This window comes from Podarcis vaucheri (assembly GCF_965113315.1).
Source record: "Podarcis vaucheri genome assembly, chromosome: 7".
Classification (NCBI taxonomy): domain Eukaryota; kingdom Metazoa; phylum Chordata; class Lepidosauria; order Squamata; family Lacertidae; genus Podarcis; species Podarcis vaucheri.
The window spans coordinates 36276693-36299610 of NC_138765.1; the positions used below are offsets into that span (position 1 = coordinate 36276693).

The following is a 22918-nucleotide window of genomic DNA, read 5'->3' on the forward strand; positions in this document are numbered from 1 at the left end:
GCGCTCAGCCGCCTCTTGGCTTTTGGAATCCCAAGGATCTCCCATCAGACTGTGCTCAGCGAGACCCAACAGCATCCAAAACAGCTGAAGAGGATGAGATGTCCATTCCTTCGGCCTCCTCGGCTCCAGCAGGAGCCACAAGCAAAAATCTGAGCAAAAGGGGGCACCCCACAGCCAATAGCCTGCTCAGACCACTTGCCTGGCAGAAAGTACAGTTGTCATAAACCCTGCACCCATTTATCTGGAGGGCTTCCTCTGTCTACCGCAATCCTGAGCCGCCAAACCTGCTCCACTGCTGCTGGCTTCCAACCAAGTAGAGCCTGGAGGGAAGACTGTCTGCGGAGGAGAGGGGGGCTTTTAAAAGCTGGGAAGGTGGAGAAACTTGTGAACAGTGGGAATTTATTTCATAAAAAAATTATACATTGCTTGATTGTAAAAGCAAACAAACCTCAAAGCAGTTTCCAAAAAAAGATAAAACAATTTATAAAAATATCAGTGAGAAAATTGACAAGAATTTAAAACGTTCAGAAAGCTAAAACCTGCACCAACTTTCTAAAGAGCTGGGTAGGCTCGTCTAAACAAGAATATTTTAGCAGTCACCAAAATTATATAGCAAAGGTGCCTGCCTCGTGTCAATTGGCAGAGAGTTCCAAAGTGTAAGCGATGCTGCACTATAAAATCGAGTGCTTATACATGAAGAAAGGGTATTATGTTGCAGATGTAACCATGCCAGTTCTGCCAATTGGAGGCCGCAGACCCCAAACATGGCATGCAGAAGGTTCAGGCCCAGGTTCAGTCCCAAGCATCACCAGTCATAGCTCAGGGAGCAGGGCGACAAGAAAGGCTTCCCATGGAGACATCCTGGAGAGGGAGGAATGGGAGGAAACTGAAGAGTCAAAGGAGGAGGATGCTGGGGAGGTCCTATCAGGCTGGGGGATGAGAAGCTGAGCAGGGAAGAGCCCCAGTAGCCTGGATCATGGTAGTCCAGATCCAGTGGAAGGGTCTCCAAATTGGAGATCTCTGCCATGCCTAAGCAATTTGTAGTCTGCTGACCCATGTTGGGATGCTACACAGATTCCATAAATAAAACCTTTAGAACTTCCATTCGTGGTGATAGTTCAAGTTTTGAGTCTGGTGAGAAGAACCAGGACATCCCCTCTCCCCAAAACCGTGGAGAGCTGCTGCCAGCCAGGTGGCCTCATAAGGCAGCTTCCTATGTGCCAAGGCACCCTCTGGATACTTGTAAAACACTGGGCAAGAGCTCAGATTATGGCAATGAAGCTGGCATACAATTATGCTGTTTTCTCTGGACGTGGCTCAGTTGCCTTCATCTCTGACTACTGGCAATGCTGCCTGGGGTGATGGGAGTTCATTAATAACTGGACGGCCACAGGACGGCCACTCTATGCTATCAGTTTTGGGGGAAATCCCATGTGCCTAGGCACACACAACTCTGGCTCAGCCTGGGTTCTGGTGAGCCCCACCAGGCTTGGAGTCAGCAACAGACACCCCCACTCTGGGAACTCCCAGCCCAGTCATTGTGACACACCACTCAGGATCCTACAGCAAAGGTGGGTCACTCGCTCTTTCTCTTTCTCTCTATATATATCTCACTCAAAACAGAATCAAAGCAAGTATTTTGAGATTCTGTACCTCCCTGATCACCCTTCCATCCCAGTAACAGTGATGCACCCAGAAGAGGAAAAGGTTTTCTAAAATATTAATTAGAGAGTGATTTGATACCTCTCTGGACTGACTGGCTGAACAGACACACACATCTCCTTGGTGATTTCTTTTTCTAATAATAGAATATAAATTTACTCTCGCTGAATTCCAGATGCACATAAAGGAAACACACAGAAGGGAAAGGGGAGAGTGTTAGCCGAAACTACTCCGGGCAGAGTTTCAAGAGGGGCCAGAGCTGAGTGCAGGAACTCTGCATGCACGCAGTCCCAAATTCAAGCTCCAGAATCCCCACTTAAATGGATCAAGTAACAGGCAGGTGGGTTTTTATTTTTTGTTTAATTGGCAGCCAGACTCAAATGGGCAGTCACCGGGGGGGGGGCAGTTAAAAAATTCAAGTCATGTATGTATTATGTCAGGTGATGCAAAAAGTGACAACAATGCAAAAGGTAAATTAAGTGGCCTGGGCTGCCCTGGAGCCCATTTCTTCTTTCCCCACCCCCAGAAAACACCCTCCCCACAGGCACCATGGCTGCTCTGTCTCTGCAGAGTATTCATCAATGTCTGTACCCAGGAAGGAAATAATTGCAGGGACCCCCCTTTCCTGGCAAGGCATATGAGGTATTATGATAATGGCAGTGGTAATGCCAGAAATATCCAGTGTGGCATTCTTAACAGAGACCTTACTGGGGCAAAGCAACATGAAACATTTCTGCCTGAAAGCATAATCACAGCACAAAATTATCCAATCTGAGCTTTGAAAAGAGGTAAATCTCCCATCTAGATTTATCGCAGTAACAAGAGTCCCCAGCATATTGACCTCTAAGAGGCACTTAGGAAGTCTGAGTTCTCAACTCTCTCTTCAAGATCCCTCTTCATTCTAGATGCCAAATTGCCAGCTGAGGATTTTCTCCCACTCTGTGTAGGCTTCTAAACATCACTGAAGGAGACTTTAGCAGAAAAGCATGTGCACACACACAAGTAAAATGCACTAGTGTGTTGTAGTGGTGCACACTTTGCATTCAAATTATAAGCACACAGCACTGAGCAGTTTGAAATTTTGCTTATAAGAAGCCCTAGTAACAGGTGATGAGAAAGTGTGTGTCCCATCCCCGTCCAGCTGCCAGCCAGAGTGGATGACGCTGGGTCAGATGAACCGATTGCTCAATTCAGAGTAAGGCAACTTCATGTATACACAGGGAGACGCTTGTAGCTCAGTGAGAGAGGATGGTCCTTAATGCCATCAGATGGACCTCAGTGCCTTCAGTTTTATCAGGTGGCAATGTTAGCAAATGCCTTTTTTCCGAGGCCTTGGAGGGATGCCAGTGCTACTGGGAGGAAGAAATGTTGGACTAGAAGGTTGACTCAGGATAAGGCGGGTTCAAGATGATTTAGCACCCTGCATATGACAGCATGTGTCATACATCTTACCAGGAGAGGGTGGGGATTCTTTTCCCCAGCTTTTCCTTTTGTAAAAAATAAATAAATCAGAATGCCTGATCCTTAACACCCATGTACAACCTATGAGGATTTCCAGAAACAAGTAACAAGACTAACAATCTTATGCCGACAGCATAATCTGTTACTGGAACAGAGGAAGACACAGACACCAACTGCAAAGGCTTACTTTGCCCCCAACCCCGTCTGAGGTGGGAGGGCAGGAGGGAGTCATTCATTCTCTAACTGCATAGCCCCACCCCTTTTATCTACATAGTTCCAGGCTGGGTTCCATGTCTTAAACCCGTTTATGTATCAACAGACATGATCAAGCTTTTCCTGGATTGTACCACTTCAGGCTACGGGGTGGGGAGGAGGCACCAAAAGGTACAAATGCTCCCTCGTGAGCACGCATATATCCCTGCCGGCCTGCACAGAAAGGACAGCTCAGCTTAACAGCTTCTGCAGCGTAAAATCCTTTAAAAGAGCCTCCCTAAGTCTCGTTGAAAAATGTTTAATTAAAAAGATACATCAAAAGGCTGCAATCGTTTCATCCACCAAACAGAAATAAAAATATTAACATGGGGAGGAACCATATTTTAAAAAGAGAGTTGTGTTTATATTTGCAGGAAGGCAGGAGTAAATGTGTCTGGTGCTGTCAAGGGCAAAGTAGTGGGGGCATGGGGGAAGATGCAATGGGTAGAGATTTTTCTGAAAGCGGTGTAGAAATGAAAATAAAATAATAATAATAATAATAATAATAATAATAATAATAATAGACGGAGGGACACACACACCAACTGTGTGATACCATCCAAGGCTGCTTCCACACTGGGCATTTACTGTGGGGGAAGCCACATTTTGTTCATCCCCCGAACTTGTGCTTTCCTGGCTAAGCTGTCTTCCCAAGCACCCCCCATACCTGTGCAATTGCAATCCCCCACCCCATAGGAGGCTGCTCACATTGCTATTCAGGCCAGTCAGATTCTTGCCACTTCCCAGTTTGCTCTAGCCATGTCTTTTTCTATGATCTGCCTCGCCACTCTAGAAATCAGCTCTATCACTTTAACCCTTTCTTGCCTTCTGCGCCCGTTATTTCTCCTTGCTGTGGTATTGGAATCCTGATCAAAAGTAGAGGGGACCCAGGCAAGTAAACCAAGCTCTATGGCAAGGGTGAGGAACTTTTACAACCTGAGGACCATATTCCCTTCCAGTGGCCACATTATGAATCATGTATGCATAAATCAACTTCTACACAGTTGTCTTAACGTCACGTGCAATTCAAACAAAAAGAAGCACAAAACAATTTAAAACACAAAACAATACAAAATAGACACCCACGGCAGAGACATTAGCATCCAGCTGGAAAAGTTTGTCAGGATAAAAGCTGTCTTCAATTGTTTCTGCAAAGTGCAGATAGTGGCAGCCTGTCATATCTGGACAGGGACAGCTAAAAGCCTTGTTTTGAGTTACTGCAGAGGGGGCACTTACATATTTGTATCAACACCTTAAACATGCCAGCAGTGGGTGGGACAATGAGCAAAAGTGGGCAGAGAAACTAAAGAGAATTCTACCCTTGTACAGTAGCAAGCTAGAGCCAGTGTGGTGCAGTGGTTAAGAGTGTTGGACTGGGACCTGGGAGACCAGGGTTCAAATCCCCACTTAGCCAGGAAGCTCACTGGGTATGACCTTGATTCAGTCCCTGCCTCTCAACCTAACCTACCTCACAGGGTTGTTGTAGGGATTGAATGAGAAGGAGGAGAACTGTGTATGCCACATCCTTGGAGGAAGAGAAATCAAGCAGGATGTGTGAAGCAGGGTTGACAGAGAGGTTAAATTTGGCTCCCCTATCCTTGCTAAGGGACGCGAGTGGCGCTGTGGGTTAAATCACAGAGCCTAGGACTTGCCGATCAGAAGGTCAGCGGTCCGAATCCCCGCGACAGAGTGAGCTCCCGTTGCTCGGTCCCTGCTCCTGCCAACCTAGCAGTTCGAAAGCACGTTAAAGTGCAAGTAGATAAATAGGTACAGCTCCGGCGGGAAGGTAAATGGTGTTTCCATGCACTGCTCTGGTTCGCCAGAAGAGGCTTAGTCATGCTGGCAACATGACCCAGAAGCTGTACGCCGGCTCCCTTGGCCAATAAAGCGAGATGAGCGCCGCAACCCCAGAGTCGGCCACGACTGGGCCTAACGGTCAGGGGTCCCTTTACCTTTACCCTTGCTATACACTATTGGGAGAATGCAAAAAAAGTAAAGCCCTATACCAGGCACCCCCAAACTCGGCCCTCCAGATGTTTTGGGACTACAACTCCCATCATCCCTAGCTAACAGGACCAGCGGTCAGGGATGATGGGAACTGTAGTCCCAAAACATCTGGAGAGCTGAGTTTGGGGGTGCCTGCCCTATACAGTACAGTACAACATACAAATCAGTGTTCTCCTCCAAGAGGAGGCTTTCCCTGGGAGCCTTCCACCGCTCCCTCTGGTCTAGTCTATCTCCCTCTCCAGCAGCCCCAGAGAAACAAACTCTGGGATGCAGGTTCTCCACCTGTTCCATCCTCATAGCTTTAGCCTCTTAGCGTTTAAGCACTGTTTAAACACAAACTTCTTGCATCCCTATCCTAGCAATTTGGCTGGGGGCCCTGGAAACTTGGATTGCTTTGGTTTAAAAGTGCCGATATTGCCCCAGAGGCAGGGGGAGAGAGTGGGGAGTGATGCAGAGCGAGTATTCCAGTGCAATATTAAATAAGTACACCTCCCCCTCCCACCACGGTCCATGCCAATTTCTTTTCTTTTTTTTAAGCACAGTGTTAAGACTCCAGAGGTTTCTATACAGGATGCTGGGTTTGCGCTGTCGGAAAACAGGAAGTAGAAACTGGAAGAGCAACCAGATTTTCATTTGCAGAAAAAGTAAATAAAGCACTGTCCCAAAAGAGTCACAGCTCAGCAGCTTGGAACGGTCCCATCCAAGTGAAGAAAAGTTGCAAGGAAGTGAGGAGGAAAACCAGAGCTTAGTCTGAGCCAAGGCTCAACAGAGCACAGCCCAGGAACCAATTGACGGTGCCAGGGCTCAGCCCTGCAGCACATGGCAGCGAGACAATGCCCCTGAGCATGTGCAGAGTGATTCCCCACTCATCAATGAGAAATCACAGGATTGGCCAGCCTGATTTCCAGAAGTGCCTAACAGGGAGATGCAAGTCTTTAGAAATTAGTCACCCAACTCATGGAGTTGCGTACGCCAGGAAAGAAACCAACCCTTACGATGTACTGAACCATCACTTCAACCACAACCAACCCCCAGCCAAACAAGTGGGTGCACCTAATCTGGCATCCTGCTCCCCACAGCACCCAAGTGGATGCCTGCAGGAAGCCCACAAGCAGAGTAGGGAGGTAACAGCCCTGCTCTATTGCTGCCCCATAGCAACTGGTTCTTAAAGGTACACAGTCCTGGAACATGGAGGCTCTACATAACCATCATAGAACTGCAGAGTTGGAAGGGACCCTGAGGATTATCTAGTCCAGTGTTTTTCAACCTTTTTTGGGCAAAGGCACACTTGTTTCATGAAAAAAATCACAAGGCACACCACCACTGTGTGCGGAGAGGGAGATGTCACAGCCCCGCTGCTCTCTATGGGGAATCGGATGAGAGCGGACCACCTGTCCGCTCTCATCCGATCCCATCCGATCTGATCCCCACCCAGGATGGATGGAAAATAGGGTGGACACAGTCCGGCGCCCGCCTAGTGGGCGAAAATTTGACTTTTCTTTTTTAAAAAATCTTTCGAATTTTTCAATTTTTCCCACGGCACACCAGGCAACATCTCGCGGCACACTAGTGTGCCGCGGAACAGTGGTTGAAAAACACTGATCTAGTCCAGCATTATAGTTAAAAGTCGTAGAAAGACCTCTCCTCCATAAATAAAACTCCCAGACCTTCTAAGTGACCCTATTTTCCAGGGACATCCCTGATTTAGAGAAACTGTCCCAGTTTCTGATTCGATCCCAGAATGTCCCACTTTTCCATAGGATGTCCCTATTTTCATTGGAGAAATATTGGGGGGTATGGAGTTATCTGATCCCTGAGCCATCTTTTTAAAAAATCCCTATACGGGATTGCATTCAATGTTTAACGTTTTATTACGTTTTTATATATGTAGGAAGCCACCCAGAGTGCTGGGGCAACCCAGTAAGATGTGTGGGGTACAAATAGTAAAATTATCATTATGGGATGGGACGTCACTATTTTCATCAGAGAAATGCTGGAGGGTATGAAGCCCCAGTCAGGTCTACAAATTTTGCCTGGACTCAGTGGCCACAGATTGCTGCGGGGTGAAGGGAGAGAGAGAAAGAGGGAGAGAGAGAGAGAGAGAGAGAGAGAGAGAGAGAGAGAGAGAGAAAGAAAGAAAGAAAGAAAGAAAGAAAGAAAAAGAGAGAGCAATCCCTCCAATGCACAAACTAAAGCTGCACCCCCCGAACAACACACATTTCAAAAGAGACACTCCCTGGCTCCCTGTGTTATCAGCTTTTCAAAAATATGTGACTCTTGTGGCACAGAAAACTACATTACAGTTGCTCCATGTAGTTGCCAAGATAATGTTGCTGGTCACCACTGATGACCTGGCAACTTTAGGGGAGAACTCCTGGTTCCAGTGCCTGTGAGATAATTGGAGGGAAACCCACCCATTTTACAGATGGGGACAGAACACCCAATTTCTCCAAATAATCTGGATCTGAAAGAGGAGCCTTTTTCAGACTTAGAATGTAGAGCAGCAACTCTGAATCCAGGAGCTTGGAGACCAATATTTGTTTGTGTCTGTCTCCCACTCCTTTTTGCCTTGGGAGCATCACTCCCCATACAAGTTTGGGGAGGGTGTGTGCAGTCTTCTCCTTCGCATGCTGCAGTCTTCCTCCCTCCCTCCCTCCCTCCCTCCCTCCCTCCCTCCCTCCCAAAAGAGAGCAACTCCTGCACCTGCTTTATGAAAGAAGTCCAAAGCTCTTTGACAAAACAGCATCATTCAGGTGTGGTGTAGTGGTTAAGAGCGGTAGTCATGTAATCTGGGAAACCGGGTTCGTGTCTCCGCTCCTCCACATGCAGCTGCTGGGTGACCTTGGGCCAGTCACACTTCTGTGAAGTCTCTCAGCCCCACTCACCTCACAGAGTGTTTGTTGTGGGGGAGGAAGGGAAAGGAGAATGTTAGCCGCTTTGAGACTCCTGAAGGGGAGTGAAAGGCGGGATATCAAATCCAAACTCTTCTTCTTCTTCTTCTTCTTCTTAACCTGGCACAAGGGCAAAGCTACATGGTAATTTATCAAAAGCACCAAGCTCAACAGTTTTATGCAAGATAGAAGCCAGCGATTCCAGGGCCCCTTGAAGTAAGAGATGAAGGAAACAATCCAGCTGCTTGTGGGAAAGGGACAGTTTGGGGGTTTATCCTTTGTGACTCAAGAAGCACATCTTTGGAAGCACACCTGCTTACTCAACGCTGCTCCACAGCACCATGGAGTTCAGAGGAGAAGCCAATGCAATTGTGCTTAGAAGAAATAAAAGGGAAAACATACAAGAACCTGTCAGATCTGTTGAGCTGAAGTACCACAAGCAGCGACCAGTCTTTGAAAGAGCCTTTCAAAACACAGTCTGCCTGGGGACCCAGGTACCAGCAAATGGAGTTAGACCAGGGCCTCTGCTCTTCACATCAACACTCGGCCATGATTCCCACTGAGAAGCCTCAAGTAGCCAGTAGCTTCCCACACCAAAAGTGGCCAAAGTCCTACCCCGCAAATATAAGGCTGCTTTGGCGAAGCCACACCCACCTGCCATACACCATATGACATCAGGTGTGATAGGATGGGTAAACATGCAGGTGGGCTAAAGGGGGGATTGCAAGCACGGCTGACTGGCAGCACCTGCAAAAACCCCATACATGGAGCCCTGTAGGCACAGACAATCAGCTGATCATCCCTGGGGGCTAAAGCAGGTCACCTGACATCATTGTGAGGTCAGGTAATTCGTCAACCTTGGCCTGTGAGGGCTGGGTAAAGCAAGCTGGATCCAATTCTCCTGTCCTGGCCTACCTTCAAAGGGTGGTTGTGAAGGTTTCATGCAAGAAGCATATCTTTCTCTTCTTGGCTGCAGTTTGTTCCTGCTGTAACATCAGCAACGAACTTCACGTCTGTCCTATTTGCCCAGGAGGATGTGTGCTTGCAATTTACTCCGAAGTCACCAGCACCATCTTTTTCCATCAGGCAAATAGAATCAGCAGTGAACTGGCACAGGACCTTCCAGCAGTTAAGTTAGACCCAGTAAAACCAGAGACAAGAATCTAGGCCAGCTTTTGTCAATTTTGTGCCCTCTAGATGCTTTGAACTAGCATGTTGCCCAGGGCTGGTGGTAGCCATAGTGCAAAACATTTGGAGGACACCAGGTTGACGAAGGCTGGCCCTAGCTGAAGTCCTGGGAAGACAGCCTTGAAGAGATCCACCCCAAATCAGTAGCGTCTCAGTCTGGAGACAAGGAGCTCGCAGCCCAGCTCACAGTGCACCTGTTCTCTTCTGCCATCACTCCCAGTTGATTTCAAAGCAGCCCCAATTCTGCAAGATAAATCTCACATTCACTTCTTTATTTTTATTGGAAAACTTTGTGTTTAGTTCTGGGCCTACATAGCACAAGGTAGGCAATGGGAAAAGAATCTTCAAAGGGAAGTTAGCTCACTCGACAAGAGACACACCTGCCAGGATGTGCAAATCCATCAGCCCCACACAACTGGGCCAAGCTTGGGAGGTGTGGGAAGCCTCTCTGCTGCTGTGCTGGAGGGCTGGGTGTGTGGGGGCCCCACTGCATTGCTTCACCACCAGCTCAGAGACATTAATCAGCCCAAGCAGAATTAATAAGCACAGCGAATCGGTTCCGCAGCCTGCCAAGCCAACAGCCTGGAGGAGAGAGGGGGGCAACTCTCAAGCAGAGAGCATGTTCAAGGTGAGGTTCAGGAACATAGGAAACTATACTGGTTCAGACCATTAGTCCATCAAGCTCAGGATTGCCTACACAGATGGGCAGCAGCTTAAGGGACTGCGCTAGGAGTTTTCCCAGCCCCACCTGAAGATGCTGGGGACTGAGACTGGCACCTCTTGCATGCAGACAAGGTGCATAACCAGTGAGCACAGCCCATCCCCTAAAGAGTTGCTGCAAAGTAAAGCAAAGAGAGGCATTTTTGCTGGCTTCACAAAAACCAGTCAACCATGTGCCCAAAGGGGATTTAGTAAGGAATTGTTTGTTGTAAGAAACCTTTTTGGCCCAGATTTCCTCCCTTAATCCTGCTCTCTTGTCCCTTGTTCCATTGCCAAACTTTAATACACAACTTTAGGCAAGAATTGGCAGTGAAACAGCACCAGGAACCCAGCTGTGCAGAGGTACCAACGGCCATTGCACAACAAATTAATTGGGCATCCTGGCAACCCAGAAGGAGATTCGACAAGCCTGCGGGCCAGGAGGAAGAATCGTACAAGCTGAAGGGGGCTTAGAGGGTTTGTAGTCAAACCCCACAGCACAAGGCAGGGACACCCACCAGCTCCACCCACACAGACCGAGATGCAGAGGCCACAAGCAGAGATCAGCTGCTGTCCCAGAGCACTGCCCCTGCAGAGCAAACAGCTCCACATGGCTTCAGTAAGCCACACAAGCAATTTGCTGCACAACAATATCTGATGGAATCCACAGCTAACAGAAGGAAACTTTTTTCAATTTTTAAAAGAAGTTTGCCAACAGAGCAAGACTTCAGTCCTCCCTCATACCACAATTTGCAGGCTAGCGCTTGATCACTCAAATCCATGTCCACGACCCACTTCTGTAGAAGAACAGAAGCAGCATGACACACCATGCAGAACCCTGCTTCCTAAGAACAAAGGTTCCTGGAGAAACAAGCATCTAGCCCCTCCGGGTTGCAACAAGTTGCTTGAAAATTAAGTGAGCAAATATGTCTAGTGAAATTTCAAAAGCCCAAGGAGTTCTCAAATTAAGATTTCAGGTGGTTAGAGAGGACACCAGCGCCCTGTGGAGTTCCTGACAAGCAGAAGCAGAATTATGCCAAATCATGAAAACTGCAGTTTCGCAATGTAAGCAAATGTGCGTCTTTTTTACAGAAGGCAAAGGACCTAGCTTTCCAGTAGACACAAAACCATAGGCCCTTCCCACGCTGCCTCCTGGGCCCCACTGGAGGCCCCTCTCTGTGACCATGCAACACCAGAAGCACCTTCACACTCATTGAGGTTCAGCACTTAATTTGGAGAGGCAACAGAACAAGCCCATTCTCAGCGCTTTTGGTCTCAGGCCATCCAGTAAATCCACCAGGGAGAAGAGATCAAAGGCTTTCTCAGTCTGCTCCTAGCGATGCACCTTCCCCTCCCAGAGCAAGCCACGCCAAGGCTGTCAGCAGGTAGGAATTCAGGCAGCATGAAAGAAGGAAGGGGGGCTGAGGCTGAGAAGGATGGGTCCCGGCAGGCGCCATCCCTAGAGGCAGGACGCCTCTCCTTCCCCAACCAAGACAGCCAAAGACTCTCCAAAAATAGAGAACGAAACATTCCCACTCAGGACCCAAGACTTCACCACCGAAGCAACCTGAGAACTTTCAGAAGACAGGGTATTTTTAGGGGTGCCAACAGAGCGACAGTCCAGCAAGGAGATGCTGAGGCAGTCCTCAGCCTGAAAGCTGTGCAGCAGGATGGACCAGCAAAGCATCTGAAGATGGAGGGACGGATAGATGGCTTCCTCTCTCACCACAACAAGAGTCAAGAGTCATGATTCTATGATTCTAAGTGCAAAGGTATTGGCCTTTCCTATATTCCAGGTTGCGCTGTAAGAGCCCTCTGCTGCAAGCACAGATCACCCTGGAAGGCAGGCCCACGCAACTGGCTTCCCAGTAACCACAGCTCAGCAGTGGCCATGTGATGGACCCCAGAAAGCACTTAATAAACCCCACATTACACTCTTATCTACACCACCTGTTTATTCCACATTCATTCTGATTGGCTTGCACAAAGTTTATGAGGAGCTTAGGCCATGTTTGGTCTTTACTGACCATTCATTCTGACAAGGTAATTATACAATAATGAACACTCATCCTGATGTGCTTGCAAGGTATTCACCTGTCTTTCCATTAATTAATTAATTAATCATTCATTCATCCCACGCTCTTCAGTGCATCTTTTCCTGTCACTTTCCTAACTGCAAAAATTCCCATTTTTGTTTGTGTGTGTATTTGTTGTACTAGGACAATTGAGTCTTTTAGGACACTTTAACTGCACAAACCTAGATTTCTGGTGTGCACCTGAATTCCTCCCACACAATAATGAGAGTCTGGAGATATCCTTACACTATAACTCCTATCTCCCGTACCACTAGCCATACTGGCTGGGGTAGACATTTGCCACCTTGATCGAGGGCACAAAACTGAGCTACTTATCACTCCCTCCAACAACAACGCAGGGACTAGCAAACTGGACAGACAACTGGAACCAGGCAAGGAGAGGCAGGGTGTATCCTCGTCACAAGAACACAATCATCCATCATACTTGTTTCCTCAACAGGCAGACCAAATAAGCCTAACATAAAGTCCTTCAACATGAGGCTCTAGTCCCAGTCCCCTGGCAACAGAGCTATTAAAAATATATATCCCCACTAGGCTTCCAGATGATCAGGTTAACCCTGCTAAAAGGAAATAATTCCCTGCAGAGCGGCCAAAGCATTATCTATGAAATTCCTTGCTACATAATGAAGATATTGCAACCTTCCCCAACGTAGTAGCCTCTAGATACTTTTGACTACAATGCCCATCTACAACAGCTATGCTGACTGCAACTGATGGGAATTGTAGTTGTTGTCCAAAATATTGTAGTTGTAGTCCAAAATATTGAGAAGTCATCTGGTTGGGGAAGAACTGTTATTGAATGATACTGTTTTAGCGTCCGGTGGGGGGCGTTATTTTGGCCAGTAACTTTAGCAGCCACCCAGTTCTAAGAATTCTTAGTTCATATAGAGTAGCTAAAAACTCTTAAAGGTTTCTCTTTCTTTTCCCTCTCTCTCTCCTGGTGCACTGGACATTGTGCTTAACTTGGACTGGAAAAACCTAGGTTCACATTCCATTTCAGCTGGTGTTCACTGGCAGGCTTCTGTCCCAGCCTAGGCTCCCTCAGCCCCCATGTCAGGAAAGCCCAATGATGATATTTCAGTATGACCCAACGTTTGAACCATCAGCATCCAGGATGTCATTTTCCAAGTTACAGGGAAAACGCCTGGCGTGCAAAGAACAGGCAACGCAGCTGCTCCACCTAGAACTGCAGCACTTAAGATACAGCTTCCTTCCCACCCACTGCTCAGGCAAGGTGGGAAAGGTGCTTCAACGCCCAGCAACACCATCCTGGGAGGTAGAAGTGCTCCCCAGGCAGGGAGTGTTGCCACTTCTTTAAGCAGAACAGGCCACTTGCTGCAGGCTGAGCTTCTGCAGGAACCAAAACGCTCACCAAGCAAGACTTTCTCCTCCATCACCATAAAGGAATTGTGTTTATCATTGCAAGGCGAAATGGAGCACAGAGAGTTGGGAGGGGAAAAGGAGCAGCAGGAGCTCAGCAATTGCAGGGGGGGGGAGCTCCAAAATGACTTGGTATCTAGCAAATAGCTAGGCCACTTCCACCTCACTGCAATCAGAAACATGGACATCTCTTCCTTTTCCAAAGGGCAAAAATCACAGACCGGTGTGACAACTGAAACTCTTGGGCAATATGCAGCAGTGGGAGTTTGAATGACAGAAGCATAGCAGAGGAGGAGGAGATGGCTTTTGGTATGGACATTTTTATGATGTCATTGACATCAGGCCTCTCAGTGGAGAATGACTAGGCAATACTACCACTGTGCAACACACAACATTAACAGCCCAGAGGATCAGCGAGGCAAAAAAAAAAAAAGACTCCTATTTCTTAGTCACCACAAAACCACTCAATACAGTACAGTGGACGCTCAGGTTGCGAACGTGATCCATGCGGGATGCACGCTCGCAACCCGCAGTGTTCGCAACTCACAGCTGCGCACACGCGGATTGTGATTTGGTGCATCTGCGCATGCACGACCACCGAAACCTGGAAGTAACTCGTTCCGGTACTTCTGGGTTTCGGCGGTCCGTAACCCGAAAAACGCAACCTGAAGTGTCTGTAACCCGAGCTATGACTGTATATGCAATGATGAATGCCGTATTGGACCACAGAGTTCAGTTTGCAGGGATGCCTTGCAAACTGGCACAGTAGATGATGCCATAGCTTTTGATAATTTACCACACAGATACTCCCCCTCTTCACAACCACCCACTTTTCTCTCCCTCTTTCTCCGTTCCAATTTCAGAGCAGTACAGTTTATATCACGTTGCCTGGATTACAACTCATTTCTGGCTGGCTAGACTGGAGCAGCAGGTCCCCACAGACGCTGCTTAGCACGTGAACACAATATTATTATCCTCTGTCAGCAGAAAGGGAGACAAGGCTTCACAATCGTCTGGAAAACCTACCTAACTGGATTTTCATGCTGCCCAAGATCCAAGCCACCAGTATTTGCATGTGAAGAGTGCTTTCAACCTCTACATCATTAGGGAAACAGTGCAAGGAAATTGGAAACACCATAAATGTGGGGTGCAGTGTGGATTGATTCCAGAGCACCCCAGCAACCTTTGGCCTTATATAGTTGCCTGCACACAAAAGAACAGAGTAAGCTGCCTTCTATCAAGTCAAACTTCAGACCATCTACTTCAGCATTGCCTACACAGACTGGCAGTGGCTCTCCAGGGTTTCAGGCAGCTCTCTCCCCCAGCCCTACCAAGTGGTGCTGTGGGAGACTGAACCTGGGATCTTCTGCATGCAAAAACAGATGCTCATTCACTGAGCTGTGGTGGCCCTTCCCCGAGGCTGTACGCCAGCCTCCTCTGCCACACTGAAGCAGATCCTGGGGCATGAGGCACTCCACATTTTGGCCATGTCAAGCATTTTGCTGTGCCCTCTTCAAGACAAGCAAAGGGACCTGCACCCCCAGGTCTTATTTTGAACAAGTCAGAGGCAGTGAATGAGAGAATTCACTCCCTTCAAAGTATTAGCCCCAGCCCTGTCAAGCCCTTCAAGGCTTGGGACCAGGGTACTTGGAACACCTACCTCCAAACATGCTTGCCTTTTCTCTAAGACCACTGAGCTATAGCCCTCCCCCTAAAAAAAATAAAGCTTCTAGTCCTCATGGACTAGATTTAAACTGGAAGCTGCCTGATCAAACCACTGGTCTATCTAGGTAAGGTAAAGGTAAAGGACCCCTGGACAGTTACGTCCAGTCAAAGGTAACTATGGGGTTGTGGCGCTCATCTTGCTTTCAGGCCAAGGGAGCCGGTGTTTGTCCACAGACAGCTTTCCGGGGCATGTGGCCAGCATGACTAAACCGCTTCTGGCGCAACGGAACACCATGACCGAAACCAGAGCACACGGAAACACTGTTTACCTTCCTGCTGGAGCGGTACCTATTTATCTACTTGCACTGGCATGCTTTCGAACTGCTAAGTTGGCAGGAGCTGGGACAGAGCAACAGGAGCTCACCCTGTCGTGGGGATTTTAACTGCCGGCCTTCCGATCAGCAAGCCTAAGAGGCTCAGTGGTTTAGACCACAGTGCCACCCTCATCCCTACTGGTCTATCTAAGTCAGCACTTTAACACTGAATAGCAATAGCTCTCCAGGGTTTCAGAGGGGTGTATTTTCCTGGCCCTGCCTGGAAATGCCATGGCAGATTGAACTTGAGACCTTCTACGTGCAAAGTAGATGCTCTTCTATTAAAACTGTGGTCCTTTCTTTTCCTGCTTCCACATATACTTAAATATTATGTTCTGGCATGTTATCTTTGTGAGACACACAGAGAAACATGCAACTACACAGCCAACATAAATATCACAAATAAATAAAAATGTAAAAGAGTGTGGTGGGCCAGCTGTTCCTCTCAAGGCTGCTGGTCCAAAGGGCTGATCTGATGTCAGACCCCATAGCAATCAGTGCATAGCTCTGCTCATTAAATTAACAGTGCCATATAAAAGTGATACGGAGGAGGAGCTTTCGTATATTCCGAAGGGGTGACTGAAAAAGAAGAAAGGAGAAAAAGTTCCTCCTTTGCTGCCCTACCTGAGGCAGCTTGCCTCTTCATTTCCACAAGCATGGTAAGAAAACTGCTTTGGGGCTCAGATGCACTCAGTGGTTTGAGTTCTACACACACACACACACCCCTCTTTCTTTCGCAGGGTCATTTTCCTAAAGGCTGTCCAGAAGAGACACCCAAGAAGACAATGGTCCATGCCATGAGAAGCGCAGTTCTGGCTAATGTGACATGCTGGTTAATGAAAACCAATTGCCGCCCTGGAATTCACAAGGGGGCTCAGCCCAGCTGGGAATAATCTTGTTTACGATGCCGGCCTAGCAAAGGGAAATTAATGTTTAAGCTGTAAAATCCATCCCCACCCCCTTTTCGTGTCTGTCTCTGTGTGTATGTCTCTTCCAAGGATATGTTCAGTCTTTGCTCTTGAGGGCTGTACATACAATGAAAGAGAAGCCCAATTTGTTAAGCTAAGGCCAAAGACGGATTTGCTTCTACTGGTGCTCCCTCCCCTCTTTCCCCTAATAATGCAAAATAGATTTTCCTGTCCAGAACAAGTTTGCCATTCATTTCCTTCCTCTCCCACCCCATAGACAATTCTCAGTCAAACGTGTGTGTGTGTGTGTGTGTGTGTGTGCGCGCGCGCGCGCTTGTCTAACATGGCCTGAAGGTGAGAGTTAATGTTGACTTTCAGAAAGTGTTTTAACCTCACCAGACAGGTTTCAGGGCACCCTGTAACTCACTCACTTTCAATTGCTATCAGATAAGCCTGTTGTTTAAAGGGCAGTGGCTCACATCACCCAATGCCCTTTGCGTTACTAGCCTGCTAGATTTGACCAGGGATCCATCCAGCCCAGGATCCCATTCATGGCCACCCAGATACTCCCTTGCTCAGAAGCTCAAGGCCAGGGCTTGAAGGCATCAGGCATCACCATCACCTTCTCAGTGTCTGTCCCCATCAGCACCTGCTAGGCAATTGTCCTAGGAAGACCATGACTTTGTCCAGGTCTTTCTTAAAGGAATAGAAGGCGCTTTCCTCATCTAACTTGGCAGAGAAATCCACTTATAATCAAGGAGAAGGAACTGCTTAAAAATTAATTTGAAGACCTTTTTTTTTAAAAAAAGGCTGCCATTATTTATTCAGTGTGCAGCATTTTACATCATAAGATAAAACAAGACAGGCACTGCACCCCCAGAAATGTACAGTCATCACCTCCCAATCTGGTGCCCTCCAAATGTTGTTGGATTACAACTCCAGTCAACCCCACCCAGCACAAATCAATGGTCAGGGAAGATGGGAGTCAGGTTGGGGAAAACTAGCCTAAAGTGACAGCAGAGGTAAAGCTAACAAGACTGAACCATGGTAAGACAGTTGGGGATTCAGCAAGAGAATTGCAGGGGAAATGGAAGATTTGAATATGGGCTAGGAGAGAGTTGGCACCATACAGACCCTCTGGGAGCATACTGCATTAAGAGGAGGCTGAAAGGGATCACTGATTTAAGATCTACCACCAATAGCATATAAGCTTTCAGAGTTTGCATTGGGATGCTCCAACCCCACAACCAGAATGTTCAGTAGAAATAAGGCCGTCCCTTTTTTCAAGAAAAAGCAACCTAACTAGGCCTGGCAAATAATACCCCAGATGTTCAGGGACACCTAATCTGTGACCCTCCAAACACTGCTGGACTACAACTCCCATCATCCCAGCCCACTGGCTGCTGGGAAACAGAGTCCAAATCATTCAGGGGGGCACCTGGTTGGGGAAAGCTGTTTAATTGGAACTAGAAGCTATTTAACAGCAACCCTGAAGTTTGCTCTCACCATCTATGAAGAACACAAAGTTCTGAAGCTGGCAACTTTGTAGAGCGGCCACCAGATACTGTCTCACATGACCTATGTTTCTTATGCTGTTTTCCAGCACCCAGTTCCAGTCTGGACAGTTTGCAAGGTTGTTCTTAAGGGCGTTTTTTCCTCTCTTGCACTATCTATCTTGAGAGTGACGTCTGATTAGGGAAGTGAGCTCCAGCAAAGTGCAACTGTGCAGTATGGCAAGGACACCAAATCACGGCAGCAACCAGCCAGTTTCCCAATGAAGAAAAAGAAGTCAGTTGAGTTCAGCAGTGATTTAGACAAGCAAGCACTCAACTCTCCAGCAGCCGTTTTAGCAAGACAAAACACATGTTTCATTGTGGATTTCCCAGTTTTTACTTCCATCCCCCAATGTTGTGAAGTCTCGATACTGAATAGAGAGCTATTCCTCACTTTTAGCATTTTTTTTTAATACAGAAGACGTTTTGAACAGGTGAAAGGATTATAGTCATCATGCCACCCACCCACCTGCCATAAAAAAAACTCTTTAGCACAGCTATGCCTCCCAAGTTTATGGGGGAAATGGTAGGCTTGGAAGCTGCCTTGTTGTATCTTCCAGATCCACTTTCCCTCTGCGCTGACTTCACCAATAAAACACAGGAAGCCATTTTATACCAAGGCAATTCATTGCTCTGTCTAGCTTATTGTCTACACTGACTGGCAGCAGCTCTCCAGGTTCTCAGGGCGGAGTCCTTTCCCAGACCAACCTGGAGATGGGTTGGAGAACTGAACCTAGGGCCTTCTGCACATGCTCTGTGACTGAACGGCAGCCCTTTCAGCAAAGGAGACTCCTACGCCAATATCCGCTTTGATCGCCAAAAAAAAATTGACTCCCTTGTGCTAAGTTCATTGACTGCACAATGCATATGCTTTGGACAGCCTCCACCCTACTCCCCAGGTGTTCTGGACTACAACTCCCATCAGCCCCAGTGAGCAGGTGATGGGAGGCAGAGTCCAAAACACCTGGAGGAAAATCGGGTAGGAAAGGGAAGAATATACGGGTGATGCTAATAATGTACTGCATGCCTGCAGGGACAGACAGACAGACGTCTAAGCCACATCAAGGAAGAAAAGAGAGTCTACATGGGAACGTGCACACCCACCGCCCGCTCGTGCAACCCACAAACCACACCAGAAATCACACGGGCCGCCACCAAGGAGCCTCGACAGCAACTGGCTTTTGAGTTCCTATGACCCCACCGCGGTTATCTGAATGGAAGGGCGTGTAGGCGCCTCGTTGTTGTTGCTTTAGCGGCAACCAAAGTTAAATGGAAGGCGTCATTCTCCGTTCTTCTAAAGAGGAGCAGCCAAGCGGGGCAGGGAGAGCTCCCGAGGCCCCGGGTGGGGCAAGTCCAGGCGCTCCTTTTGCGAGAGACCCGCACGCGGCTCGCCTGCGGGCCCATCAACAAAGGGAAAGCCGCTTCTGGGCAGCCCTTGGCTGAGAGGCGGAGGAGGACCCGGCCTGCTCGGGCCTGGAAGGATGGAGCGGGAGGGGGCGCCGGCAGACACACACCCCAGCACCGCACTTCGGCGCGGAGCCAGCAGGCAGCCCTTCCCCGGCCAGCCCGAGAATGCAGGCGAGGAGTCGCTGCGCGAAGCAAGCCGGCAAACAGCGTCCAGAGGCAGGAAGGGATCTCCAGGCAAAGAGGCTGAAAGGAGGAGCCAGCCGGACCGCGGCCGAGCCCCCCACCGCCAGCACCGGACCGGGCTTCCCCGCCGCCGCTCTCCCCGGCAGGAATTCTGACAGCCAGGCTGGAACCCTCTCCTTGCCCCCCTCCACACTTTAGCATCCTTCGGCGCCTCCCCCGCCCAAGCATCCCTATCGCCCCAGGGGGGCCCACCTGGGCCAGGGTGTGTGTGTGTGTGTGTGTGTGTGTGTGTGTGTAAGGCAGCCCGCTTAGGAAAGGGAAGGAGAAGGAAGAAGGAAGAGGGGGGCGCCCGCCCGCCGGTGCCGCTCCCTTCTCCAAAGTAGCCGCGAGCCCACCTTTGTAGCGCTCCAGGACATCCTCGTAGGCCTGCACGAACTCCTTCTCCTGGCTGCGGTTGAGCGGCAGCTTGCCCGGCACGTAGCCGGCCATGGCGCTGCCCGCCCCGGACCGGGCCAGACCAGCTGGCGGGCGGGCGCGCGGGCGAGGGAGCGGCGATCCCTTTGTGCCGAGCCTGGTGCCTGCCTGCCTGCCTGCTGGCTGCGCGTCGGGCGAGGAAGGCGAGAGGCGGCCGGGCGCTGGAGCTCCGCGGCGTCGGCGTCTCCCTGCCGCCGGCTCTGCTCCTGCTGCTTGCTCCTGCTGCTGCTGCTCCTTCCTTCCTTCCGCCTCGTCTCCTCCTCCTCCTCCTCCTTCTCTTCCCGGCCTCCCGGCTCAGGCTCCACCCGCTGCTGTCAGGGAGGCCCAGGCCAGCCCCCGGCTCGGCGGCTCTCCTTCTTATTCTGCCGGCCCGGCAGGAGCCTGCTCAGCCCCGCGCAGCCCGAGTGGCGGCGGAGGCGACGCCCGGCGGCCGGCCGCGGAACTGCAGAGGCAGAGCGAGGGCAGAACCCGGCTGGCGCCACTTGGGGCGGATCCGCATCAGGAGCAGGGCTGGCCGGGAATCAGGTGCGACCACCGGATCCAGGGCCCCGAAGGCAAGGGGAAAGGCCCCGGGGTGTCAGGAGACCTCGAGATCCAGAAGAGAGGCGCGAGGAAACGGCCCGAACTAGAGGCGGAAAGGGAAAGAGGAGGACAGACTGGGACAGAAAAGCAAACTAGATCCGAAGAAGAGTAGAAGGGCGGGATGCAAACCCAGAAGGGGTTGGTTGGATTGCCCCCGTCCACAATCCAAGAAGCCTCAAAGCCCGGAGGGAGAGGGGACAGTCCACACCCAAGTACCACCGGAATCCTTTCTGGCGAAAGAAACAGAAAAGGATGGGGGGCAGCAGACAAAGAAGTCAGAAACTCACCCCAGATCTAAATTTGTGGTAGGCCCTCCCTCTTACTGATCCCAAGCCCTTTTGCTGCTTTTAGGAGGAAAGGCAAGATGCTGCAGCACTCAGTGCACACCCACTCCTGTCCTTGTAGGTGATCAGGCTGTTGAATCTAACTTCTACCCTGGTGATGTCCTCCATCACACCTGAGGGCTTGATGTGGCATATAGAGGTCTGCCCACCCTGCCCTCCTAGCATTCACCTCAACTCAGCCAAATGGGCCAGCAGCTGATCATTTTCAGCAGAACCGTGCCCAGAACCCCACCTCCACGCCTGGCCTGGCCTGGCCTGGCCTTCACCTGCCCTGACAACTGAATCTTCCAACCACATGCTGCCAAATCCTAACTTCTCACCTGTCCAGTTACAGGTGGCATCAGTCCTGCGGGGTCCCACACTTCACTGACACTAGAAGAATGTTCCAAACTAGTGGCCATGTCATAGTCCTTGCATGCTGTTGGAGTTGATGGTTGGTGCAAGATGAGGCCCCTTGAAGAATGAAGCCCCATCACAGAGCCCCAAAAGGCTGGGTTGCCACAAAGGCAGCATTTGGGGTCTCAAATTTCAGCAGCACCCTGTGCAACACTAACATTCACCCCCCAACACTCATGTTCCATTCTAAAGCATTGTTATGGCATCTCCTGCAGCGCCCCTGAGGCTCTGTGCCCAGTGTGACCAAACTGGTCGTGCTCCCCTAAATCCGCCTCTGGCTGCCAAGAGTCAGAGGCATTCAGCATGAGCTGTATGATGCCATTTATTCCACTTTTGAAGTAGGCAAGTATTTAGTCATTGGCAACCCAGTGCCTTCCAGATGGTTCCCATGGGCTGCTAACTGCTGTATTCTTATGGACCTGGAGAGCACCAGGTATTTCTGAGGTATGGGCAGCGGTAAACTGCAATCCTATGTTCACTTGCTTAAATTGTTTCCCCTCTCCCTTCATTTTCCATATATCTTGTCAAAACCTTCCTGAGCTTGAATCTGCATTGCAAACTGGCTCCTCCGGCTTTTTTCCTTGAGCAGACCTTGCACCCCATTGAAGGCATTCTTCACATGGCTGGTTCAAGGAGAAATCCACCTTGTTTCTCCAGGCACCCTGCAGGGGTGGCTGTTTTGCTACCTAGGCACTTTGTCTTAATAAATTAGCATCTTCCCAAACCAGGTAGCGTTAGAAGCTAACACTTCCTTAAGCCAAGGTGGGGGGGGGGGCAGAGGTCAGTGTTGCTGCTGGTACTCCTCCATGTCTCAGCTTCTTGTGTCCCACCAAGCCAAAAACATTCCACCAAGAATTCAACAAACCTGGGATAGTGAGGCGGGCGGGGGGCAGGCAGACTGCCAGTAAACAAAAGCAGGAGGCAAGAAAGGCCACATACCCGGCAGGTGGGCTGGAAGTAGCTCAGGCCTGTGCCATTGTTCACCCAGAATGTGATCAGTGCAAAAATAGATGTCTATGATGGTCATGTGCAATGATCTGCTTTCGGTGAAGAGAATCTGTCATAGTTGAAGAGGGACCTGGCAGCAAATGAATTGAAGAGTTTGAGCGACATCTGGTGGGAAATCTTGAGAAGTGCAAGACCCCAGAAAAGAAACCGCTTACTCTGTTATTTGGGAAGCTAGGATGTGCCCACTGACATAAATAAAGGGGATGGCAGAAATTGCCTGGGAATTAAAGCCGGGTCGCCCCCCCCCCCACCACAAAAAAGGAGTGAAGTATGAGATAAGTTCCTGACTGCTGTGGGCCCCATTTGTCTCCAGCTGGAAATGGAGGTGTGCAGATTGAGGCAGGGTGGAAGAGTTCTCTGTATGTGCACAAAAGCAGCTACACTTTCA

General features: G+C 49.4%; 1 protein-coding gene across 5 annotated transcripts in view; it reads right to left on the reverse strand.

Moving 5' to 3' along the window:
- The window catches only part of MACF1 (microtubule actin crosslinking factor 1), a 301663-nt gene that overhangs the window by 257007 nt on the left and 21738 nt on the right, over window positions 1–22918 (reverse strand). For 2 of the 5 annotated variants that reach the window (XM_082229487.1, XM_082229484.1), the window contains exon 1: window positions 20122–20272. The exons of the other annotated variants lie outside the window; for them this stretch is intronic. In XM_082229487.1, coding sequence (XP_082085613.1) covers window positions 20122–20215 — 94 coding nt within the window. In that variant the 5' untranslated portion in view covers window positions 20216–20272. Of the gene's footprint in view, window positions 1–20121; window positions 20273–22918 lie in introns of those variants that run through there. 5 annotated transcript variants of the gene reach the window in all.